The following is a 22,596-nucleotide window of genomic DNA, read 5'->3' as shown; positions in this document are numbered from 1 at the left end:
GGGAGGACACAAAGGATAAAAAGCTGTCAAAAAACCCGTTTGGAGTTTGTTAGAGCATTTAGATGTTCCACTGCACTGCTGGCAAAATATTCTGTGGACAGATGGAAGCCACATTGAGTTGTTTGGAAGGAACAAACATTATGTGTGGAGGAAAAAATACCTCATCCCAACAGTAAAAAATGGTGGCGGTGGCATTATGGTTAGGGGCTGCGTTGCTGTCTCTGTGCCTGGACAGATTGCTGTCATACACGTACAAATTAATCCCCAATTGCATCAAGACATTTTGCAGGAAAACTTAAAACCGTCTGTCTGTCAACCGAAGCTCAAGAGAGGACGGGTGATGTAATAGGACAACATTTACATCAACAACAGAATGACTAAACAGAATAATATACACCTTGTGGAGTGGCCCAGTCAGAGTCCTGACCTCAACCTAATTGAAATGCTGTGGCATGACCTCAAGAGAGAAATTCATCCCAAACATATTTCTGAACTGAAGCACGGTCCTCTACAACTACAGGAAACTTTAGTTGAGGTTAGTGCTGCCAAAGGAGGGTCAACCAGCTATTAAATCCTAGGGTTCATACTATTTCCACCCTGCACTGGGAATGTTTACATGTGTCATAAAACAAATAAAAAAAGTAAAAAAATAAAAGTTATGTTAGCAACTAGCTTAGCTCTTTGCATGCCTGCCCTTGGCATGTAACATGTTGAGTCTTGTCCTAATATTTGATAATGATATCAAGAAATGTACTCAACATAAATGCAATATTAGCTAGAGGGGATCGGCGTTTGTGATCTGCATTAATCGGCAATGGACGATCACATACTTTTTCACGAAAATCATCCGATACTGATTGGTAAGCAATCGAGCGGCACATGTCTAGTTAATTGATCATTGAAAATGGGCATGTACTACTTGGCTGGAACCAACATCCCAACTGGTATGAAGGTTGAGGAAGGACCGTAGCTGGAAACAGGAGTTTGGGACATTCACGAAGAGTTGATTCTCTCATTCTAATAACAAAAACATGATTTGCTTGGTTTTTAATTAATCCAATATATTATCAAGGACAAGATTGTAGCTGAGATAGGCTCCAGCACCCCCCGTGACCCCGAAAGGGATAAGCAGTAGAAAATGGATGGATGGAAGTTGTCAAATGCCCATCCTCGGCATGCTTGCTCATGCACAAGCACGCAAAATAGTGTTGAATTATTGATGCAAGTTTTGCTGTCAGATATCAATTCTGAATGCATAATTTATACCACACTAACGCCGCTTGTGTGGGTATTGTGATACAACATTTTCTCTAAGATTACAGCTTTTTTTTCATGTCATTTATTGTGAGGAAGGACGTGGTGTGTTTTGACCTCCACCGAATCCCTGAGGCCGACTCACCGAACCCCTACGGTTCGATCGAACCCAGGTTAAGAACCACTGGTCTCTTTACTCAAAAACTCTCAAAATGTCTGATTGTATTCTTACTTTTTGAGCACATTCATTCTAATGGTATACAGACGATAATTTTGGTCACAAACGTGACATAAAATGTTCATATCATTACATCCTTAACTCTAACATTTGGCCATCACTAGCAGCACTGAGAGCGGAGTCATCCGAATTGCTTCTAGGTAATGTTACAATTGTCAATGCCAACAAAAAAATTGACTCAGAAATTTAATAATAAAACAAGAACTAACAAATCAAATTTTTAGATGTTGCAGTAAAAATATAGATGTTACTAGTACAACAAGTAATATTTATTAACACACACAAACATACCAAAAAATTGGTACCGTTAAGTACTGGTATTGATTCCCAGTTACCGTATTAGTTCAAATGTGAAAGGTACTCATTCCTTCTGGTGGGAGAACTAACTCCAAGACAAGCTAGCCACTTCTAACTTCCAAACTTTAAAGCCGTCAAATCAAAACACTGGAAGAAAAAAGGCTTCCACTGCATCAAATGCAGAGGAGAAGGATGTGGAAGAGAGTCCGGAATCAGGTAGTCTCCAAGAAGTAAGGAGGATGTTACACAATATGGAAGCTAGGCTTGGTAGACTGCACAAGGACATGAAATAGGAAGGATACTGCAACACTCTGTAAACATGCATGGACTGCAAGAAAATGCAATTGGACTTGAGGAAAAAGTGTGGGTTTTAAGGACGTAAAATAATGGGAGGGATCACATATCAGATTTAGGAAGTACAGAAGTCTGTCCGCATCAATCAATCAATCAAAGTTGATTTTATATAGGCCTCAATCACAAATGTCTCAAAGGACTGCACAAGCCACGACGACATCAGATCCCACATCAGGGCAAGAAAAAACTCAACCCGATGGGAACAACGAGACACCTTGGAAGGGACCGCAGATAGAGGATTTTCGAGATAAAGGGAAGGTGGGGAGTTTACCATGAGGTCAGGATGGAGGTTAGGTATTATGAGCAGAGGATGAATAACCTTTTTTGAATGCTAGGGGAACAGTAGCCAGAGGAAAGTGATAAGTTTATAATATTTAGCAGTGAAGGTCCTAATATTACAAACAGCTCCTTGATAAGTTTCCCAGGAAGTGGGTCAAGTAAACATGTTTGTTTTATCCCATTTACACGTCGCAGAAGTTCCTCTATTATTTCTTCAATAAGAGAGAGAATATTTTGGAGGGCAATATCCGTCGTATATACATTCGTATCTGTGTTAATAGAAGCCAGTTGTAGCTTTAATCTCCTTTCTAATGAGTTCAATTTTCTTCTTAAAGAAATTCATAAAGTCATCTCTAATGACCTCATGAGCTAATAACGTTTTGGGAGACAATGATCTGCTGTTTAAAAAGTCCATATTATAGATAGTGGGCTGTTTTCAGCAATTTTTGTTCATGGTATCCGTAGTAGTAATATTAATAACGTTACGTTTATTTTGTGTAGTGCGCCTTAAATCATTTTGATCATATCTAGGAATTGATATGATGGGGATCGTCAGATTGTTTCCTTGGTGCTGCGATAGATTGAAGACGTCATATTTTGCCACCTCAGTAGAATGCATGTCTACCTCTGGCACAGAAAAAACATGATGGGAGTTGTGTGTTATTCTACCAGAAATGTTGTGTGCAGGAATTGTTCCAGCCTGGCGCAGGTTAGTTCCAGCTTAACTGACTCCTCACCCGGACTAACAGACACTGTGTGCATGAATAATGTGATTATGACCGGCCTTCAGATAACTTGCATGCCTAATGGTGGAGCAGCAGATAACAGAGAAGATGCTGCTGCTTCAACTGTGCAAGCAAAGGATTGGAACAACAAGATGGAAACATGCATTCCAATGTCTAGCACAGACCTGGACATTCTGCGGCCCGCGTGAGGCCAATCATAAATTACAAAATACATTTAAAAAAGTATCTATGTCGAGTGTGCAATACAACGGTGCTGCTTTTGTTTTGAAAAGCGTTATTTGTATTACTTCCGTGTGGACGTATGCGCGTGAGTGAATGTGAACAGCGGCAATCACAAATGACAAAATAATGTTTAAAAAACATCTATGTCGTGCACGCAATACAACTGTGCTGCTTTTATTTTGAAAAGTGTTATTTATGGACGTATGTCAGTGTGTAACCTGTGAGTGAAGGTGCACAGCGACAAGTGATGCACGGTTGCTCCCGAGACGCTAAAAAAAGAAAAGTTGATGACGAATGCCGTGTTTTCAACAAGACATGGACTGCCAGTGCCAAGTATTTCTTTACAGAAATGAAAGGTAAAGCCGTGTGCTTAATGTGTGGTGCACAGGTTGCTGTGTTTAAAGAATATCATTTGAATCGCCACTACATGACGAAGCACGAGGAAAAATACCGGAATCTGTCTGATGAAGCGTGCGCAAGGGAGGCTGATGCGTTGATGGTAAAACTGCAAACCCAACAAGGACTTTTTGCCAAATTTCACACCCCCAGAGATGCAGCCATCTCACAAAATCGCCAGAAAAAGTAAGGTGTTTTCTGACGGAGAGTTTATTAAGGAGTGCTTATTGGACTCTGTTGCGCTGATATGCCCGGAAATTTGGAGCTTCAGCTGAAGAACAGAACGGCCGACTTTGACTGTTTTTCGTTGGCTTTGGATGAGAGCTGCGATGTACGTGACACCGCCCAGCTGCTCATCTTCTTACGTGGGATAACTGCAGAATTTCAAATCACAGAAGAGCTGGTAGCCATGCAGTCAATTAAAAGGGACAACCACAGGTAATGACTTGTGTTTGGACATGTTAGGACTGAAATGGGACAAGCTGGCAGGTGTGACAACAGATGGTTGTCCAAATCTGACGGGGAAAAATGTTGGACTTTTAAAGAGCATGCAGGATAAACTTTAAATTAACCCTGTGCAGAAATGGACATATTTGCATTGTATTATACATCAGGAAGTATAGTGTAAGACAGTGTTAAAAATAAAACCATCAAAAGCAATCTGCTTTTGGTATAAAGTTAAGTTAGGTTAAATTAAAGTATTATTATTATTATTATTTATCTTACGATATATCAAAAATAATATTGAGCAAAATGTAATTGAAATATGGTCGATGTGGTCCTCCAGCAGTGTTCATGTTGCTCATGCGGCCCCCGGTAAAAATGAATTGCCCACCCCTGGTCGAGCAGGAATAACATCATCATAAAGTTCACCAACAAAACAACAAAGAGGCTTTGCTGAGGCAGAGAGCCAAACTGAAAGAAACAAAGGTCATTTGCCAAAACACAACGCTGACATGGCCAAGAAGGAAGCAGGGGAACATTCACTATCCAATCAATCGAGTTAATTGGTGGACAGGAAGAAGCCAAAGTAATTGTGAAAGACATCAAAGAACTGGACTAATACTGAAGATGACATCATCTCCACTACAAGGAAATCAAAGACACAAGTCATAAAGACTGAAGCCAATGACTACAAAAATAACCTAGTTCTACAATATTGATACATAACCTTCATTGATTATCACCAATCGATTATTACTTATTCACCTTGCCTTCTTTCAAACAGTAAGTGAACCTTAAATGTTAACACGTTATGAAGTTAATGAACTGTTTGTAAAAGACAGGATCAAATATACTCTACTCCTTTTCAGATATGTTGAAATGTGCAAGTTTAACCACGTGATGTAAAATATGTCTATATTTTTTATTCTGCCCTCACAGAAATAACCTGTACAGATAATCCAGGGAGGGTGTGTTTTTGATATTGTGGAGTGATGATGAATGTAAAACATGCTTGGCATGCACCATTGACCCAGTGTGAAGGCATAATACCTTCTACCAGTATGGGTTATTTAAGGTACATGTTCCAGGAGATAAAAAACACATTTTTTATATTGTGGAGTGATGATGAATGTAAAACATGCTTGGCATGCACCATTGACCCAGTGTGAAGGCATAATACCTTCTACCAGTATGGGTTATTTAAGGTACATGTTCCAGGAGATAAACACATTTTTGATATTGTGGCGTGATGAATGTAAACATGATTGGTATGCACCATTGACCCAGTGTGGGTTATTTAAGGTACATGTTCCAGGAGATAAAACCCATGATTTATCGTGCTCATCATTGAAGTGCTTGGTGCCATGCTGGTGTTGGGAATGTTCTTCTGTGTTTGTAACGTGGACATCACGTGGTGGCATCCACGGAGAAAGGGTGATACGAGGTCCACAGGGGGCACCTTGACTGCAACCAGGTGATGCCCGCTTAATGGAGGGAGACATTGAAGAGAGGGAGCAGTTGAGAGAAAATATGGATGCAGAAATAATGCTTTTTGATGGCATTTTTCTGCTACAAGACATAAGAGAGGAGGAAGAAGGGGGCAAGTCCACAAAAAGACTCCTCCCTAGCTTTCAATCAGAGCATGCATCACTGCGCCTTTGCACTTTGCTGTGAAGACAACTAAAACGTTTGATGACTGCAGCGAGTAAGTTAGAGCCCTTTTTGACGCGAGTGCTTGTTTTCTGCTACTTTACCACCTGCAGTCTTTATTTGAGATGAACTCATCTCTGCTGTAAAAAAAGTAGCACTCACACGTCTGTTTCATCTACATGTTTATTAACATGCGACACAGCTGTTGATGAAAGATATTTGTGTTATCTTTATTTTCCAGAGCTGGTGTCTCCCTGATTAAAAGCCCTGACTCTACTGCACACACCAAGCCCAGAGAAGCATGACTGCCTTCAACTCGCCCAGAGACAAGTAAGCTAAAAAGTCTCATTATGAAGATGGTTTTTGTTGGAAGGCTGCCAACGTATTCCAAAGTGTTTGTTGATTTCTATCTCCATGTCAACTTTCCCAGATACAATGGCGTGTGGATAGTTTTTTTTATCCTGGGCTTGGGAACCCTCTTGCCATGGAACTTCTTCATGACGGCCACCATGGTGAGTCCAACATCCTTTCAGGACATATGCCAGAACTAATCCCCAGAGCCACACAGAGAGAAGCCAAAGACCCTCCGCGGTGGTCTGGTGGCGACCTCCTTAAGAAAGGTTGGGACCTATTTCTTTTTTTGCAGTTCCTCCCAAATCCACCTGGTTCCACTTGCTGACCTGGGGTTTCATCCCGCAGTGGCATGTCCGCCCTAATCCTGCTGAGTTAGGAGGGTTCACTTGTGGAATGTCACCTCTGTGATCACTTCATGGAGTTATCGCAGCCTCAGACTTTGCAACATTTTGCTAACAGATTTTTGTTTCAGACATGCGTCATTTTACGTACTTAAGGAACATCACATTTGCACAATTCAACATGTCTGAAAAGGAGTAGGAAGAAGTGGAGCTTATTTAATGACCCTATCAATCCTTGACGATATTGACATTTTGTTCACCTCCTGTGTCAAAAGTAGAGCTAGGAGTCATCCGGCACCTCACGATTGGATTATGATTCAGGGGCTACATTTCAATGTGAAATAGATTATTGATGCATTATTATATTGTCATTATGAATGTATTAGAATATTTAACAGTATGAACATTACACATCACGGCTATCATTGTTATCGCGGTTTGTGCTGAGAAAGTACTTGTACGTACACTGCAAGTTATTTTTGAAATATCTCAGACATTTTTGCATGTTTTGTCTTTCTTAATGCCTAAGCTTTTATTGTTGGTTTGTACTTTAAGATTTATTTCAAGTTAAAGTGCGTAGCAAAATATTCTATTATTTCTGCTGGGCGTTGTGGCGTCCTACTCTGTTCAGCAGTTCCTGAATACACCATAGAAACATCTCCATCTTGTATAAAACAGTTTGTAGGTTCAATGTGCACATTTGAATGTCTTAGCAATGTGTTTATAGAAGTTTGGATTGGGCTATGCTGTTTCATAATGCAGAACGATGTTAATGTCTCTTATTTTCATGTTAGCATTTAAACTCACGAGCTGGCGCCAGTCAGTCAGTCGGTCGGTGAGTTTATCAAAGTGTATTTTTACAAGTCCTGACTTTTTAATAATTTTCATTCAAAACAGGAATAGTTAGTGTGTCCATGCATGTGTTGTTACAAATCAACAATCATACACACACTAGTGTGTCCATGCGGGTGTTGTTACAAATCAACAATCGTACACACCCTAGTGTGTCCATGCGTGTGTTGTGTTACAAATCAACAATCGTACACACACTAGTGTGTCCATGCGTGTGTTGTGTTACAAATCAACAATCGTACACACACTAGTGTGTCCATGCGTGTGTTGTGTTACAAATCAACAATCGTACACACATTAGTGTGTCCATGCGTGTGTTGTGTTACAAATCAACAATCGTACACACATTAGTGTGTCCATGCGTGTGTTGTGTTACAAATCAACAATCGTACACACATTGGTGTGTCCGTTGATTGATTGATTGAAACTTTTATTAGTAGATTACACAGTACAGTACATATTCCGTACAATTGACCACTAACACCCGAATAAGTTTTTCAACTTGTTTAAGTCGGGGTCCACTTAAATTGATGCATGATACAGATATATACTATCAAATATATACTAACATCATAATACAGTCATCACACAAGATACGCATCAGAGTACATACATTGAATTATTTACATTATTTACATTATTTACAATCCGGGGTGTGGGATATGGAGGGGTGGGGGGTTAAGTTTGGTTGGTATCAACACTTCAAGTCATCAACAATCAGCATCAACAATTGCATCATCAGAGAAATGGATATTGAAACAGTGTAGGACTGACTTGGTAGGATATGTACAGTAAGTAGTGGACATAGAGAGAGAGATCAGAAAGTATAAGAAAAAGTGTCTACATTTGATTGTTTACATTTGATTATTTACAATCCGAAGAGGTATTATGTGGAAGGGAGGGTGTTAGTTTAGGGTTGTAGTTGCCTGGAGGTGTTCTTTTAGTGTGGTTTTGAAGGAGGATAGAGATGCCTTTTCTTTTATACCTGTTGGGAGTGCATTCCATATTGATGTGGCATAGAAAGAGAATGAGTTAAGACCTTTGTTAGTTCGGAATCTGGGTTTAACGTGGTTAGTGGAGCTCCCCCTGGTGTTGTGGTTATGGCGGTCATTTACGTTAAGGAAGTAGTTTGACATGTACTTCAGTATCGGGGAGGTGTAGCGGATTTTATAGACTAGGCTCAGTGCAAGTTGTTTTACTCTGTCCTCCACACTGAGCCAGCTCACTTTGGAGAAGTGGGTAGGAGTGAGGTGGGATCTGGGGTGGAGGTCTAGAAGTAATCTGACTAGCTTGTTCTGGGATGTTTGGAGTCTAGATTTGAGGGTTTTGGAGGTGCTAGGGTACCAGGAGGTGCATGCGTAATCGAAAAAGGGTTGAACGAGAGTTCCCGCCAGAATCTTCATGGTGCTTTTGTTGACCAGAGAGGAGATTCTGTAGAGAAATCTTGTTCGTTGGTTGACCTTTTTGATTACCTTGGTTGCCATTTTATCACAGGAAAGATTAGCCTCTAGAATGGAACCTAGGTAGGTGACCTCATCTTTCCTTGTGATAACAATGTCACCCACTTTTATAGTGAAGTCATTGACTTTCTTAAGGTTGATGTGGGACCCAAATAGGATGGATTCCGTTTTACCCAAGTGTATGGATAGCTTGTTGTCAGCGAGCCAGGTGCAAATTCTACAGAGTTCAGGACTGAGGATTTTCTCCACCTGTGACTTGTCCTTGTCTGATACCAGCAGGGCCGAGTCATCCGCAAACAAACAATTCACAGTCGCATGCTGATGACAAGTCCTTTATGTATATTAGGAACAGTAAAGGCCCTAATATACTGCCTTGGGGGACTCCACAGCTTACTGAGAGGGGGGGGGACACGGTGCCGTTCACCTCTACCACCTGTTTCCTCCCCTCCAAGTAAGATTGCATCCAGCTCCATGAGGTTTTATCAAATCCGATTGCTCTGAGCTTATCCAACAGTATAACGTGGTTAACGGTCTCAAAGGCCTTCTGAAGGTCCAGCATGACCATGCCGCAGTATTTGCCCGCGTCCACCTCATGTTTGATGTGGTCGGTCAGATAGAGAAGGCATGTGTCAGTGGAGTGGTTAGTTCTGTAGCCGGATTGGAATTTGTACATGAGTTTATTAGTGGCAAGATAACTATCGACCTGTTCATAAACTATTGTTTCCATTACTTTGGAAATGGAACTGAGAATAGAAACAGGTCGGTAGTTGCCAGGTTCCAATTTGCTTCCTTTTTTAAAGAGGGGAGTTACTCTTGCTATCTTAAAATCTTTTGGTACTTGGCCTTGAGAAATTGAGAGGTTTGTTATGTGCTTGATGATAGGGGCAATGGTGGAGGCAGAGTCCCTGAGGAATCTGGAGGGGATATTGTCAAGGCTGGTGGCCTTGTTTGGGTGGAGCGCGCTCAATTTTTTAAGCACCTCATCCGCTGAGACCATTTCTAATTTGAAATCGTTGTTGGATACTCCTAGCTTTCTGTAGAAGGCTTTAATGTGTTCTAGAGTGGTGGGACAGCTTGTTGACAAGAGTTGTGGCTATGCTGGTGAAAAAGGTGTTAAGTCTGCTTACTACCTCCATTTTGTCTGTAATGAGGGAGTTACCATCCTTGATGTTGATGTTGGTGAGTCTGGTTTTAAGTTTCTGGCTGCAACCAGGAAGCTGGTTGTTGAGGATTTTCCAGAGCTCACGTGGCTTATTTGTGTTTTCCTCTATTTAGTCGGTAATGTAATTTTTTTTAAGGATTTAGTCAGGTTGGTTGTCTTATTTCTTAATTTATTGCATTGCTTTTTTGGGGTTGAAAGGAGTGATTTGAGGTTGTTATTAATGGGTTGTTTATCTACTTCGGTTTTGCACTTTTGGTATTTGTTTTTGCGTGTGTTGTGTTACAAATGAACAATCATACACACATTAGTGGTCACGATCTTCTGCCACTGCCTTTCCGGGATAAAGACAAAGTCATGCCTGATAACTGTAATATGGTAAAAGAACGTACACTGCATCTCACGAAAAGTAAATATAAAGACAAGATGGACACTTCCACGGAAAGAAAAACATCAAAAGGCAGTAGTGAGAATGAAAAATGCCTCCTCAAAAAATTGGAAGAAGCAGCATTGAACGATTACAAGGATGATTCTAATGACAAGAACAGTGAAATTTCGTCTGATAGTTTCGCTGACAGGGGTCATGAACCCATCCTCACAAGTTACTATGACTCAATCAGCCTTACAGATGTCTCTGACGACAGGAGGGACTCTTTCTATAGTCACACCTCAGGATAAGTTCAGAGAGAAAGAGAGACATCGGCATTCCTCCTCTTCTTCTTCCAAAAAAAGCCATGACAAAGATAAAGAAAAGGTCAAGAAGGACAAAGGAGACAAACATGACAAAACAGAGGAAATCAGAGACCTGTACGGTCGGAGGGGAAGCTTACCTTTTGACAAAGAGCCAATGCCCTTAGAGGCTGATCCTTACACATTCCCATACGGCAGCAAAGGAGATGGCAAAGACGTGCACAGAACAGTCGAAAAGGAGAAAAATAAGAAAATCAAGGACTCCACCAAGGATAAGACATGGCAAAACCCTCAACTTGAAAAGCAAAAGCGATTGTTGATAATGGTATCCTGAGAGTGGGAGGTAGAATAAACAGAAGTGCAATGCCCGTGCACCAGAAGAACCCAATTATTCTCCCTAAAGGTTCCCACTTATCTAACCTCATCCTGGAACATATCCATCATCAAGTCGGACACTCAGGAAGAAGCCATATGCTTTTCAGGCTAAGTCAAAAGTTTTGGCTCCCTCATGCTAACTCCTTATCCAGGAAAATCATTAGAAACTGTATTTTGCAGACGGATGCAAGCAAGACCATGGAACAAGGAAACACATAAGACCATGGACCTTGGAACAAGGAAACACATAACAAGATCATGGACCATGGAACAAGGAAACACATAAGACCATAGACCATGGAACAAGGAAACACATAACAAGACCATGGACCATGGACCATGGAACAAGGAAACACATAACCAGCGCCACTAACGGGGCCCAAAGAGAGCGCTCAAGCCCAGAGGTGTCAAGATGTACGTGAAAGCAAAACCAGGGCTGGACCAAGCAGTCCACTCAAGTCCGACAGTAAAGAAGACCAGCCCATGATTGTAATAGTGATGAGTGAGGGGCAAATAGTGCTGGACTTAAAGAAACTCATGGATTATGGGCCGAATTGTAAAGACCTTTCCAGATGCCAAAGGCTTCGTGAGAAGTGTTTTGGTTAAAACCAACACGGTTCAACGACCAATAGATAAGCTCTGCCTGCTGATGGACTAAGGGGGGATTCGGTTCTCCAGCCTCGATGACTCGATGACCGCTTCAGATAGTCTGATATGACTATAGACTTTGATGAGACTTGACTAGTAACTCAATTAATTTTTATTTTGAAGAACATTGTTTGTTTGGATTGTATTGTTCTATTACGGCTCCTTTTTGAATATTATTATTTATGTAATTGTTTTGCTAAAGCACACAATTAGGGGCCCGGATGTTGGAGCCTATATATATTATTTATTTATTAATTGTTTTGACAATGAAATCAAATAATGCCAATGATGATGTTGATGAATTATTGGATGTTTTCGATGAATTATGATTGACTGATTGTTTTCAGCTGCTCACGCTCCTCCTGGTGAGCCACTTCCTCCTCCTGTGATTAAGAAGACAGGACAGCTTTTGTCTGTCTATCATGTTGAAGGAGTGAGGAGTGAAACAGTTTATTTACCGCTAAATAAGTTATTTTTATTATTATGAAGTCAACCACGAAGAATATTTTTTGTTTGTGAAAATAAATTATGATCATTTGGAATCTCGACATATCTCCGCGAGTGCTTATTAAGGAATTTAGTGAGTCATAGACCTCCTCCTCAGGCGTACTCTATCTTTATTTTTATTTTTTCTAAACTTTTTGAACGCAAGAGTAGCCGTAACAAGTAGTGTTGAGGTTGTTTCAGTGAAGGTCATTGCCAAGTACTGGATGTAGAAGTAGTGTTGAGGTTGTTTCAGTGAAGGTCATTGCCAAGTACTGGATGTAGAAGTAGTGTTGAGGTTGTTTCAGTGAAGGTCATTGCCAAGTACTGGATGTAGAAGTAGTGTTGAGGTTGTTTCAGCGAAGGTCATTGCCAAGTACTAGATGGAGAAGTAGTGTTGAGGTTGTTTCAGTGAAGGTCATTGCCAAGTACTAGATGTAGAAGTAGTTTAACAGAATATTGTAATACAACAACTGATTATACCAAGTGTGCATCAATGATCGATCGTTCCTCCTCAGTACTTCACCAGCCGGCTTAAGGACTCCCCCACAGAGTCCAACCAGACGACCAACCAGACCAACGTTGGCGAGGACACGCGTAACGTCCTGGAGTCCAAATTCAACAACGTGATGACGCTGTGCGCCATGGTGCCTCTGCTCATCTTCACCTGCCTCAACTCCTTCATCCACCAGAGGTACGCACGCCTACTTCTGCTTCATAGAGATGACACCAATGATACTTTTTACAAGAAGTAAATGTGTCATGGGTTTGTTTTTTAGCAAAGTAACATAGAAGAGGATTGATCTTTTTTACAATGAAACACACAAATCAACCAGTTGAACACATCCTCCAACTTTAAAAAGCATAAATACATTTCCACTTTCTTTCTGTATTAGTGTGATGGCTTCTGGTCTATCATCATCATCCAACATTTGAACTTCTTTTCCCTCATCTCTTGTAGCCTTGATATGAAATATGTATTCCTTTGCAATGTTTAACATCTTTTCAAAATAAAAGAAGACTCTACGTGCCACACGTTTGACTGAGATTTACTCAACAACACCCCTGCTGCTGGCAGCCATTAGTGCGCTCCCGTTGTCTCATCCATCCATTTTCTACCGCTTGTCCCTTTCAGGGTCTCAGCTGCTTCCAAATGCCATGAATGGGAAATAAACGATTACTTTGGTTATCAATTCTGAGAGGCATGGTTTATGATCTCCAATAAACATTCACCAGCTCTGAGGCCATGATATCATCAGCAGCACAAGCTAGCTAGCTCTTTCTGATCACGGCGCTGATATGAATAAATTTGAATTAATGTATTTATTCCGGCAGACAGACATTTATAGCAACACTTCATCACTCTTTGTCATTTGACAGACATGCAATGGCACCCCTCCTCTCTGAGCTGCCACCTTACCGTGGTAGAGGAGTTTGCGTGTCCCAATGATCCTAGGAGCTATGTTGTCCGGGGGCTTCCATGCCCCCAGGTAGGGTCTCCCAAGACAAACAGGTCCTAGGTGAGGGATCAGACAAAGAGCAGCTCGAAGACTTCTATGGAAATACAAGAACCGAGACTCCGATTTCCCTCGCTCGGACACGGGTCACCGGGGCCCCCCTCTGGAGCCAGGCCCGGAGTTGGGGAACGATGGCGAGCGCCTGGTGGCCGGGCCTGTACCCATGGGGCCCGGCCGGGCACAGCCCAAAGAGGCAACGTGGGTCCCCTTCTCCAATGGGCCCACCACCCATAGCAGGGGCCATAGAGGTCGGGTGCAATGTGAGCTGGGCGGCAGCCGAAGGCAGGGCACTTGGCGGTTCGATCCTCGGCTACAGAAGCTAGCTCTTGGGACGTAGAACGTCACCTGGCTGGGGGGGAAGGAGCCTGAGCTAGTGCGCGAGGTGGAGACGTTCCGGCTAGATATAGTCTGACTCACTTCGACGCACAGCAAGGGCTCTGGATCCAGTTCTCTCGAGAGGGGCTGGACTCTCTTCCACTCTGGCGTTGCCAGCAGTGAGAGGCAACGGGCTGGGGTGGCAATTCTTGTTGCCCCCCGGCTCAGAGCCTGCATGTTGGAGTTCAACCCGGTGGACGAGAGGGTAGCTTCCCTCCGCCTTCGGGTGGGGGGGCGGGTCCTGACTGTTGTTTGCGCTTATGTGCCAAACAGCAGCTCAGAGTACCCACCCTTTTTGGATTCAATCGAGGGAGTACTTGAGGGTGCTCCCCCGGGTGATTACCTTGTTCTACTGGGGGCCTTCAACGCTCATATTGGCAACGACAGTGAAACCTGGAGAGGCGTGATTGGGAAGAATGGCCGCCCGGATCTGAACCCGAGTGGTGTTTTGTTATTGGACTTTTGTGCCCGTCACGGATTGTCCATAACGAACACCATGTTCAAGCATAAGGGTGTCCATATGTGCACTTGGCACCAGGACACCCTAGGCCGCAGTTCCATGATCGACTTTGTAGTTGTGTCATCGGATTTGCGGCCTCATGTTTTGGACACTCTGGTGAAGAGAGGTGCGGAGCTTTCTACCCATCACCACCTGGTGGTGAGTTGGCTGCAATGGTGGGGGAGGATGCCGGACAGACCTGGCAGGCCCAAACGCATTGTGAGAGTTTGCTGGGAACGACTGGCAGAGTCTCCTGTCAGAGAGAGTTTCAATTCCCACCTCCGGAAGAACTTTGAACATGTCACGAGGGAGGTGCTGGACATTGAGTCCGAGTGGACCATGTTCCGCACCTCTTGTCGAGGCGGCTGATTGGAGCTGTGGCCGCAAGGTAGTTGGTGCCTGTCGTGGCAGTAATCCTAGAACCCGTTGGTGGACACCGGCTGTGAGGGATGCCGTCAAGCTGAAGAAGGAGTCCTATCGGGTTCTTTTGGCTCATGGGACTCCTGAGGCAGCGGACAGGTACCGACAGGCCAAGCGGTGTGCGGCTTCAGCGGTCGCGGAGGCAAAAACTCTGACATGGGAGGAGTTCGGGGAAGCCATGGAAAACGACTTCTGGACGGCTTCGAAGCGATTCTGGACCACCATCCGCCGCCTCAGGAAGGGGAAGCAGTGCACTACCAACACCGTGTATGGTGAGGATGGTGTTCTGCTGACCTCGACTGCGGAAGTTGTGGATCGGTGGAGGGAATACTTCGAATACCTCCTCAATCCCACCAACACGTCTTCCTATGAGGAAGCAGTGCCTGGGGTATTTGTGATGGGCTCTCCTATTTCTGGGGCTGAGGTTGCTGAGATAGTTAAAAAGCTCCTTGGTGGCAAGGCCCCGGGGGGATTAGACCTGCCCGGAGTTCCTTAAGGCTCTGGATGCTGTGGGGATGTCTTGGTTAACAAGACTCTGCAGCATCGCGTGGACATCGGGACAGGTACCTATGGATTGGCAGACCGGGGTGGTGGTTCCTCTCTTTAAAAAGGGGAACCGGAGGGTGTGTTCTAACTATCGTGGGATCACACTCCTCAGCCTTCCCGGTAAGGTCTATTCAGGTGTACTGGAGAGGAGGCTACGCCGGATAGTCGAACCTCGGATTCAGGAGGAACAGTGTGGTTTTCGTCCTGGTTGTGGAACTGTGGACCAGCTCTATACTCTCGGCAGGGTCCTTGAGGGTGCATGGGAGTTTGCCCAACCAGTCTACATGTGCTTTGTGGACTTGGAGAAGGCATTCGACCGTGTCCCTCGGGAAGTCCTGTGGGGAGTGTTCAGAGAGTATGGGGTTTCGGACTGTCTGATTGTGGCGATCCGCTCCCTGTATGATCAGTGTCAGTGCCGACTTCAGATAAGCGGAAGAAAATGGATGGATGGATGGAACGGCACCCACCGAAAAGGGATACGGGAAGAAAGCAAGAATGCTTATCCATGTCCCGCCCCTAATTTACAATCAACTTATATGTTGGTTATATGTGTTGGTTATATACCGTATTTTTCGGAGTATAAGTCGCACCGGCCGAAAATGCATAATAAAGAAGGAAAAAAAACATGTATAAGTCGCACTGGAATATAAGTCACATTTTTTGGGGAAATTTATTTGATAAAACCCAACACCAAGAATAGACATTTGAAAGGCAATTTAAAATAAATAAAGAATAGTGAACAACAGGCTGAAAGTTAATGGATAAATGACAATTTCAGAATAAGACTAACATATGCTGGAAAACACTTTGTCAACAGCATTGAGCGACCATGAGATTAGCTCCATCTTGCCTGGGTATCTTTTGTCTTCTGAAGCCTTGTCTGGTGTAGTATGTCCCTTATTCCACAGTGAGGTCTTTTGCACCTGTGTTCCACAGTTGAGATAGTCCAAACAACTAGTCATGTTTTTGATAGTTTCCCAACAACACATTTTTTACCGCAAGGTTGAACACTCTTAGGCTAGAAGACAGTTTCATTTCTCTGCTCACATTGTCCCACATTTTCACCACCTAACCCTTGAATGTGGAATTTACCATGTTATGTTTGAATTTCAGGACACCCCTGAGTTCATGTGGACCATCTCTGAGTAAAAACAGACTGTATATTTGCAGGTAGAGCCTTTTGTGAGGCCATAAACATAACTTGAAGGCTACTGTATTGGATTATATCATGTAATTCAAGAAAATGACTCATTATGAACAGATCATTGGTATGAGCTCTATATGGGGCATAATGTATCATTCTAATTGCCTTTTTCTGGAGCTTAAATAGCGGTTCAATAGTGTCCCTGTAGGTGTGCCCCCAAACTTCAGTGCAATACTGTAAATGTGGCAATAAAAGAGCTAAGTAAATCATTCTTAGTGAATTTTGATTTAGTCATTTCTGCATTTTCCACAAAATGGAGACACCCTTAGCCAATTTAGACTGTACTGCTTTCACGTGTGGTTTCCAAGTCAGTTGAGCGTCTATCTTAACCCCCAAGACCTTGTGTTCATTTACTCTATTTAGAGACGTCCCGCTAACTTCTATGTGTATGTTTTTTTCAGTCCCCTTCTCCCGAAGAAGATATAGTTTGTTTTTGAGAGATTTAGTGATAATTTATTTATCAAAAACCACAAATGATTTTTTGACAATTCACTGTTCACTGTGTTTACTAATTTAATTAAATCTTTTCCAGAACAGAGGATGTTGGTGTCGTCCGCGAACAACACTAATTTTAGTACGTCAGATACTTTGACTACATCATTGATATATAATGTGAACATTTTTGGTCCCAAGACTCGACGTCACCACAAGTGGTAACTCGGTCTTATTTCCCATCTGTACAAATTGTGTTCTGTTCGAAAGATAACTTTCATTTTAAAGAGGTCTCTCTAACTAAATATGTCTGCAGTTTGTCAATTAGAATACTGTGGTTTAATGTGTCAAAGGCTTTTTTTAGGTCAATAAAAATGCCAATAGCATAGAGTTTGTTGTCTAGTGCATCGTTGATAAATTCTACGGTGTCAAAGCCATTCCTGTGGAATGTTTTTTCCTAAAACCGTATTGGCTATCACACAACAGTCTGTTTATCAATGAATTTTTGTAGTCTGGTCTGGAAAAGCCTCTCTAAGATTTTAGAGCATTGGGGTAGTAATGAAATCGGGTGGTAATTTGAAAACAAAGGTTTATCACCGCTTTTATACAGAGGAACACTTTTGCCTTCTTCATTTTATCAGCAAAAACACCATTTGAAAATGATAAATGACAGACATATGTCAGTGCTGGCACTAGAGCCATGGAGATAAGTAGTTATTAGTATTTATAACAACAATATGACTAATACTTGTTATTATTCAAGTCACCAAGTGTAAATGGACAGTGCTGCTATCAGTAGTTATTAGTGTTGATAACAACAATATTAATAATACTTTTTATTATTCAAGTCACCAAGTGTAAATGGAGTGTTGTCGCTCTTTGGATGTTTTTAGAGGGTTTTGCGGAGCAGCTGCTATTGACTCCAATGTCAGCGGACTTTTATTGACGTTTATTTCTGAGTTAGAATCATTAAAATACATTTGCCTTCTTGTCTCCTGACTTAGGATGATTGTGAAGGAAAGGCAACATTCCAAATTGTGAAGGAGTCAGTGAGCACAGACCCGTGTAGATGTTTGTGTGACTCTACAGTGTGTAGATGTTTGTGTGACTATGTGGACTTCTCTACAGTGTGTAGATGTTTGTGTGACTCTACAGTGTGTAGATGTTTGTGTGACTATGTGGACTTCTCTACAGTGTGTAGATGTTTGTGTGACTATGTGGACTTCTCTACAGTGTGTAGATGTTTGTGTGACTATGTGGACTTCTCTACAGTGTGTAGATGTTTGTGTGACTATGTGGACTTCTCTACAGTGTGTAGATGTTTGTGTGACTATGTGGACTTCTCTACAGTGTGTAGATGTTTGTGTGACTATGTGGACTAACACCCCCTGGAATGTTCTTGATGTTCCCCCTCAGGATCCCTCAGAAGCTGCGCATCTCTGGCAGCCTCACGGTCATCCTGGTGGTCTTCCTGCTGACGGCCCTGCTGGTGAAGGTGGATGTGACCCCGCTGGCCTTCTTCACGCTCACCATGATCAAGATCATCTTCATCAACTGTGAGTCCAGCCTGCTGTGGACTTGGACTCAATGTCATCTCATGTGTTAATTAGAAGCAGCAGCATTGGTGTCATCTCATGTGTTTATTAGAAGGAGCAGCATTGGTGTCATCTCATGTGTTTATTAGAAGGAGCAGCATTGGTGTCATCTCATGTGTTAATTAGAAGCAGCAGCATTGGTGTCATCTCATGTGTTTATTAGAAGGAGCAGCATTGGTGTCATCTCATGTGTTTATTAGAAGGAGCAGCATTGGTGGCATCTCATGTGTTAGAAGCAGCAGCATTGGTGGCATCTCATGTGTTCGAAGGAGCAGCATTGGTGTCATCTCATGTGTTCATTAGAAGGAGCAGCATTGGTGTCATCTCATGTGTGTATTAGAAGGAGCAGCATTGGTGTCATCAGCATGTGTTAGAAGCAGCAACATTGGTGGCATCTCATGTGTTCGAAGGAGCAGCATTGGTGGCATCTCATGTGTTCGAAGGAGCAGCATTGGTGTCATCTCATGTTTTTATTAGAAGGAGCAGCATTGGTGTCATCTCATGTGTGTATTAGAAGGAGCAGCATTGGTGTCATCTCATGTGTTTATTAGAAGCAGCAGCATTGGTGGCATCTCATGTGTTTATTAGAAGCAGCAGCATTGGTGTCATCTCATGTGTTAGAAGCAGCAGCATTGGTGGCATCTCATGAGTTTATTAGAAGGAGCAGCATTGGTGTCATCTCATGTTTTTATTAGAAGGAGCAGCATTGGTGTCATCTCATGTGTTTATTAGAAGGAGCAGCATTGGTGTCATCTCATGAGTTTATTAGAAGGAGCAGCATTGGTGTCATCTCATGTTTTTATTAGAAGGAGCAGCATTGGTGTCATCTCATGTGTTTATTAGAAGGAGCAGCATTGGTGTCATCTCATGAGTTTATTAGAAGGAGCAGCATTGGTGTCATCTCATGTGTTTATTAGAAGGAGCAGCATTGGTGTCATCTCATGAGTTTATTAGAAGGAGCAGCATTGGTGTCATCTCATGTTTTTATTAGAAGGAGCAGCATTGGTGTCATCTCATGTGTTTATTAGAAGGAGCAGCATTGGTGTCATCTCATGAGTTTATTAGAAGGAGCAGCATTGGTGTCATCTCATGTTTTTATTAGAAGGAGCAGCATTGGTGTCATCTCATGTGTTTATTAGAAGGAGCAGCATTGGTGTCATCTCATGAGTTTATTAGAAGGAGCAGCATTGGTGTCATCTCATGTGTTTATTAGAAGGAGCAGCATTGGTGTCATCTCATGAGTTTATTAGAAGGAGCAGCATTGGTGTCATCTCTTGTGTTTATTAGAAGGAGCAGCATTGGTGTCATCTCATGTGTTTATTAGAAGGAGCAGCATTGGTGTCATCTCATGAGTTTATTAGAAGGAGCAGCATTGGTGTCATCTCATGTGTTTATTAGAAGGAGCAGCATTGGTGTCATCTCATGAGTTTATTAGAAGGAGCAGCATTGGTGTCATCTCTTGTGTTTATTAGAAGGAGCAGCATTGGTGTCATCAGCATGTAGAGGTGGGGGTTGTGACTTTGAAGCTTTGGTATGAATGCTGGTACATTCCTGGACAAGATGTGTCAACAAACACTTCAAACTTGTTTCCTTGACGTGTCTCCTTCCTCAGTGTTGTCTTGTACGATACAGTGTCTCCTTCCTCAGTGTTGTTTTGTATGATACAGTGTCTCCTTCCTCAGTGTTGTCTTGTATGATACATAGTGTCACCTTCCTCAGTGTTGTCTTGTATGATACAGTGTCTCCTTCCTCAGTGTTGTCTTGTATGATACAGTGTCTCCTTCCTCAGTGTTGTTTTGTATGATACAGTGTCTCCTTCCTCAGTGTTGTCTTGTATGATACATAGTGTCACCTTCCTCAGTGTTGTCTTGTATGATACAGTGTCTCCTTCCTCAGTGTTGTCTTGTATGATACAGTGTCTCCTTCTTCAGTGTTGTTTTGTATGATACAGTGTCTCCTTCCTCAGTGTTGTCTTGTATGATACAGAGTGTCTCCTTCCTCAGTGTTGTCTTGTATGATACAGTGTCTCCTTCCGCAGTGTTGTCTTGTATGATACAGTGTCTCCTTCCTCAGTGTTGTCTTGTATGATACAGTGTCTCCTTCTTCAGTGTTGTTTTGTATGATACAGTGTCTCCTTCCTCAGTGTTGTCTTGTATGATACAGTGTCTCCTTCCTCAGTGTTGTCTTGTATGATACAGTGTCTCCTTCCTCAGTGTTGTCTTGTATGATACAGTGTCTCCTTCTTCAGTGTTGTTTTGTATGATACAGTGTCTCCTTCCTCAGTGTTGTCTTGTATGATACAGAGTGTCTCCTTCCTCAGTGTTGTCTTGTATGATACAGTGTCTCCTTCCGCAGTGTTGTCTTGTATGATACAGTGTCTCCTTCCTCAGTGTTGTCTTGTATGATACAGTGTCTCCTTCTTCAGTGTTGTTTTGTATGATACAGTGTCTCCTTCCTCAGTGTTGTCTTGTATGATACAGTGTCTCCTTCCTCAGTGTTGTCTTGTATGATACAGTGTCTCCTTCCTCAGTGTTGTCTTGTATGATACAGTGTCTCCTTCCTCAGTGTTGTCTTGTATGATACAGTGTCTCCTTCTTCAGTGTTGTCTTGTATGATACAGTGTCTCCTTCCTCAGTGTTGTCTTGTATGATACAGTGTCTCCTTCCTCAGTGTTGTCTTGTATGATACAGAGTGTCGCCTTCCTCAGTGTTGTATTGTATGATACAGAGTGTCTCCTTCTTCAGTGTTGTCTTGTATGATACAGTGTCTCCTTCCTCAGTGTTGTCTTGTATGATACAGTGTCTCCTTCCTCAGTGTTGTCTTGTATGATACAGTGTCTCCTTCTTCAGTGTTGTCTTGTATGATACAGTGTCTCCTTCCTCAGTGTTGTCTTGTATGATACAGTGTCTCCTTCCTCAGTGTTGTCTTGTATGATACAGAGTCTCCTTCCTCAGTGTTGTCTTGTATGATACAGTGTCTCCTTCCTCAGTGTTGTCTTGCATGATACAGTGTCTCCTTCCTCAGTGTTGTCTTGTATGATACAGTGTCTCCTTCCTCAGTGTTGTCTTGTATGATACAGTGTCTCCTTCCTCAGTGTTGTCTTGTATGATACAGTGTCTCCTTCCTCAGTGTTGTCTTGTATGATACAGTGTCTCCTTCCTCAGTGTTGTCTTGTATGATACAGTGTCTCCTTCCTCAGTGTTGTCTTGTATGATACAGTGTCTCCTTCCTCAGTGTTGTCTTGTATGATACAGTGTCTCCTTCCTCAGTGTTGTCTTGTATGATACAGTGTCTCCTTCCTCAGTGTTGTCTTGTATGATACAGTGTCTCCTTCCTCAGTGTTGTCTTGTATGATACAGTGTCTCCTTCCTCAGTGTTGTCTTGTATGATACAGTGTCTCCTTCCTCAGTGTTGTCTTGTATGATACAGTGTCTCCTTCCTCAGTGTTGTCTTGTATGATACAGTGTCTCCTTCCTCAGTGTTGTCTTGTATGATACAGTGTCTCCTTCCTCAGTGTTGTCTTGTATGATACAGTGTCTCCTTCCTCAGTGTTGTCTTGTATGATACAGTGTCTCCTTCCTCAGTGTTGTCTTGTACGATACAGTGTCTCCTTCCTCAGTGTTGTCTTGTATGATACAGTGTCTCCTTCCTCAGTGTTGTCTTGCATGATACAGTGTGTATACTGTGTGTGTGTATGTGTGTGCCACCGGGTTTACCTCATTGTGGTGAAGATAGTTTACCTCATTGTGGTGAAGATAGTGCTGTC

The 22,596-nt window shown here is 42.5% G+C and overlaps 1 protein-coding gene across 3 annotated transcripts in view; it reads left to right on the top strand.

The window, feature by feature from the left end:
- Window positions 1–22,596, top strand: part of LOC133581356 (equilibrative nucleoside transporter 1-like) — a 69,863-nt gene that overhangs the window by 24,583 nt on the left and 22,684 nt on the right. Inside the window, exons 1-5 of one of the 3 annotated variants that reach the window (XM_072912026.1) lie at window positions 4,939–5,013; window positions 6,122–6,210; window positions 6,311–6,392; window positions 12,761–12,936; window positions 18,652–18,791. In XM_072912026.1, coding sequence (XP_072768127.1) covers window positions 6,182–6,210; window positions 6,311–6,392; window positions 12,761–12,936; window positions 18,652–18,791 — 427 coding nt within the window. In that variant the 5' untranslated portion in view covers window positions 4,939–5,013; window positions 6,122–6,181. Of the gene's footprint in view, window positions 1–4,938; window positions 5,014–5,893; window positions 5,936–6,121; window positions 6,211–6,310; window positions 6,393–12,760; window positions 12,937–18,651; window positions 18,792–22,596 lie in introns of those variants that run through there. The other 2 variants (XM_072912028.1, XM_061935339.2) reach the window with 2 other exon arrangements.

This window comes from Nerophis lumbriciformis, linkage group LG02 (assembly GCF_033978685.3).
Source record: "Nerophis lumbriciformis linkage group LG02, RoL_Nlum_v2.1, whole genome shotgun sequence".
NCBI lineage: Eukaryota > Metazoa > Chordata > Actinopteri > Syngnathiformes > Syngnathidae > Nerophis > Nerophis lumbriciformis.
Note: the sequence above shows the minus strand (reverse complement) of the source record. Positions and strands in the feature narration are given on the sequence as shown.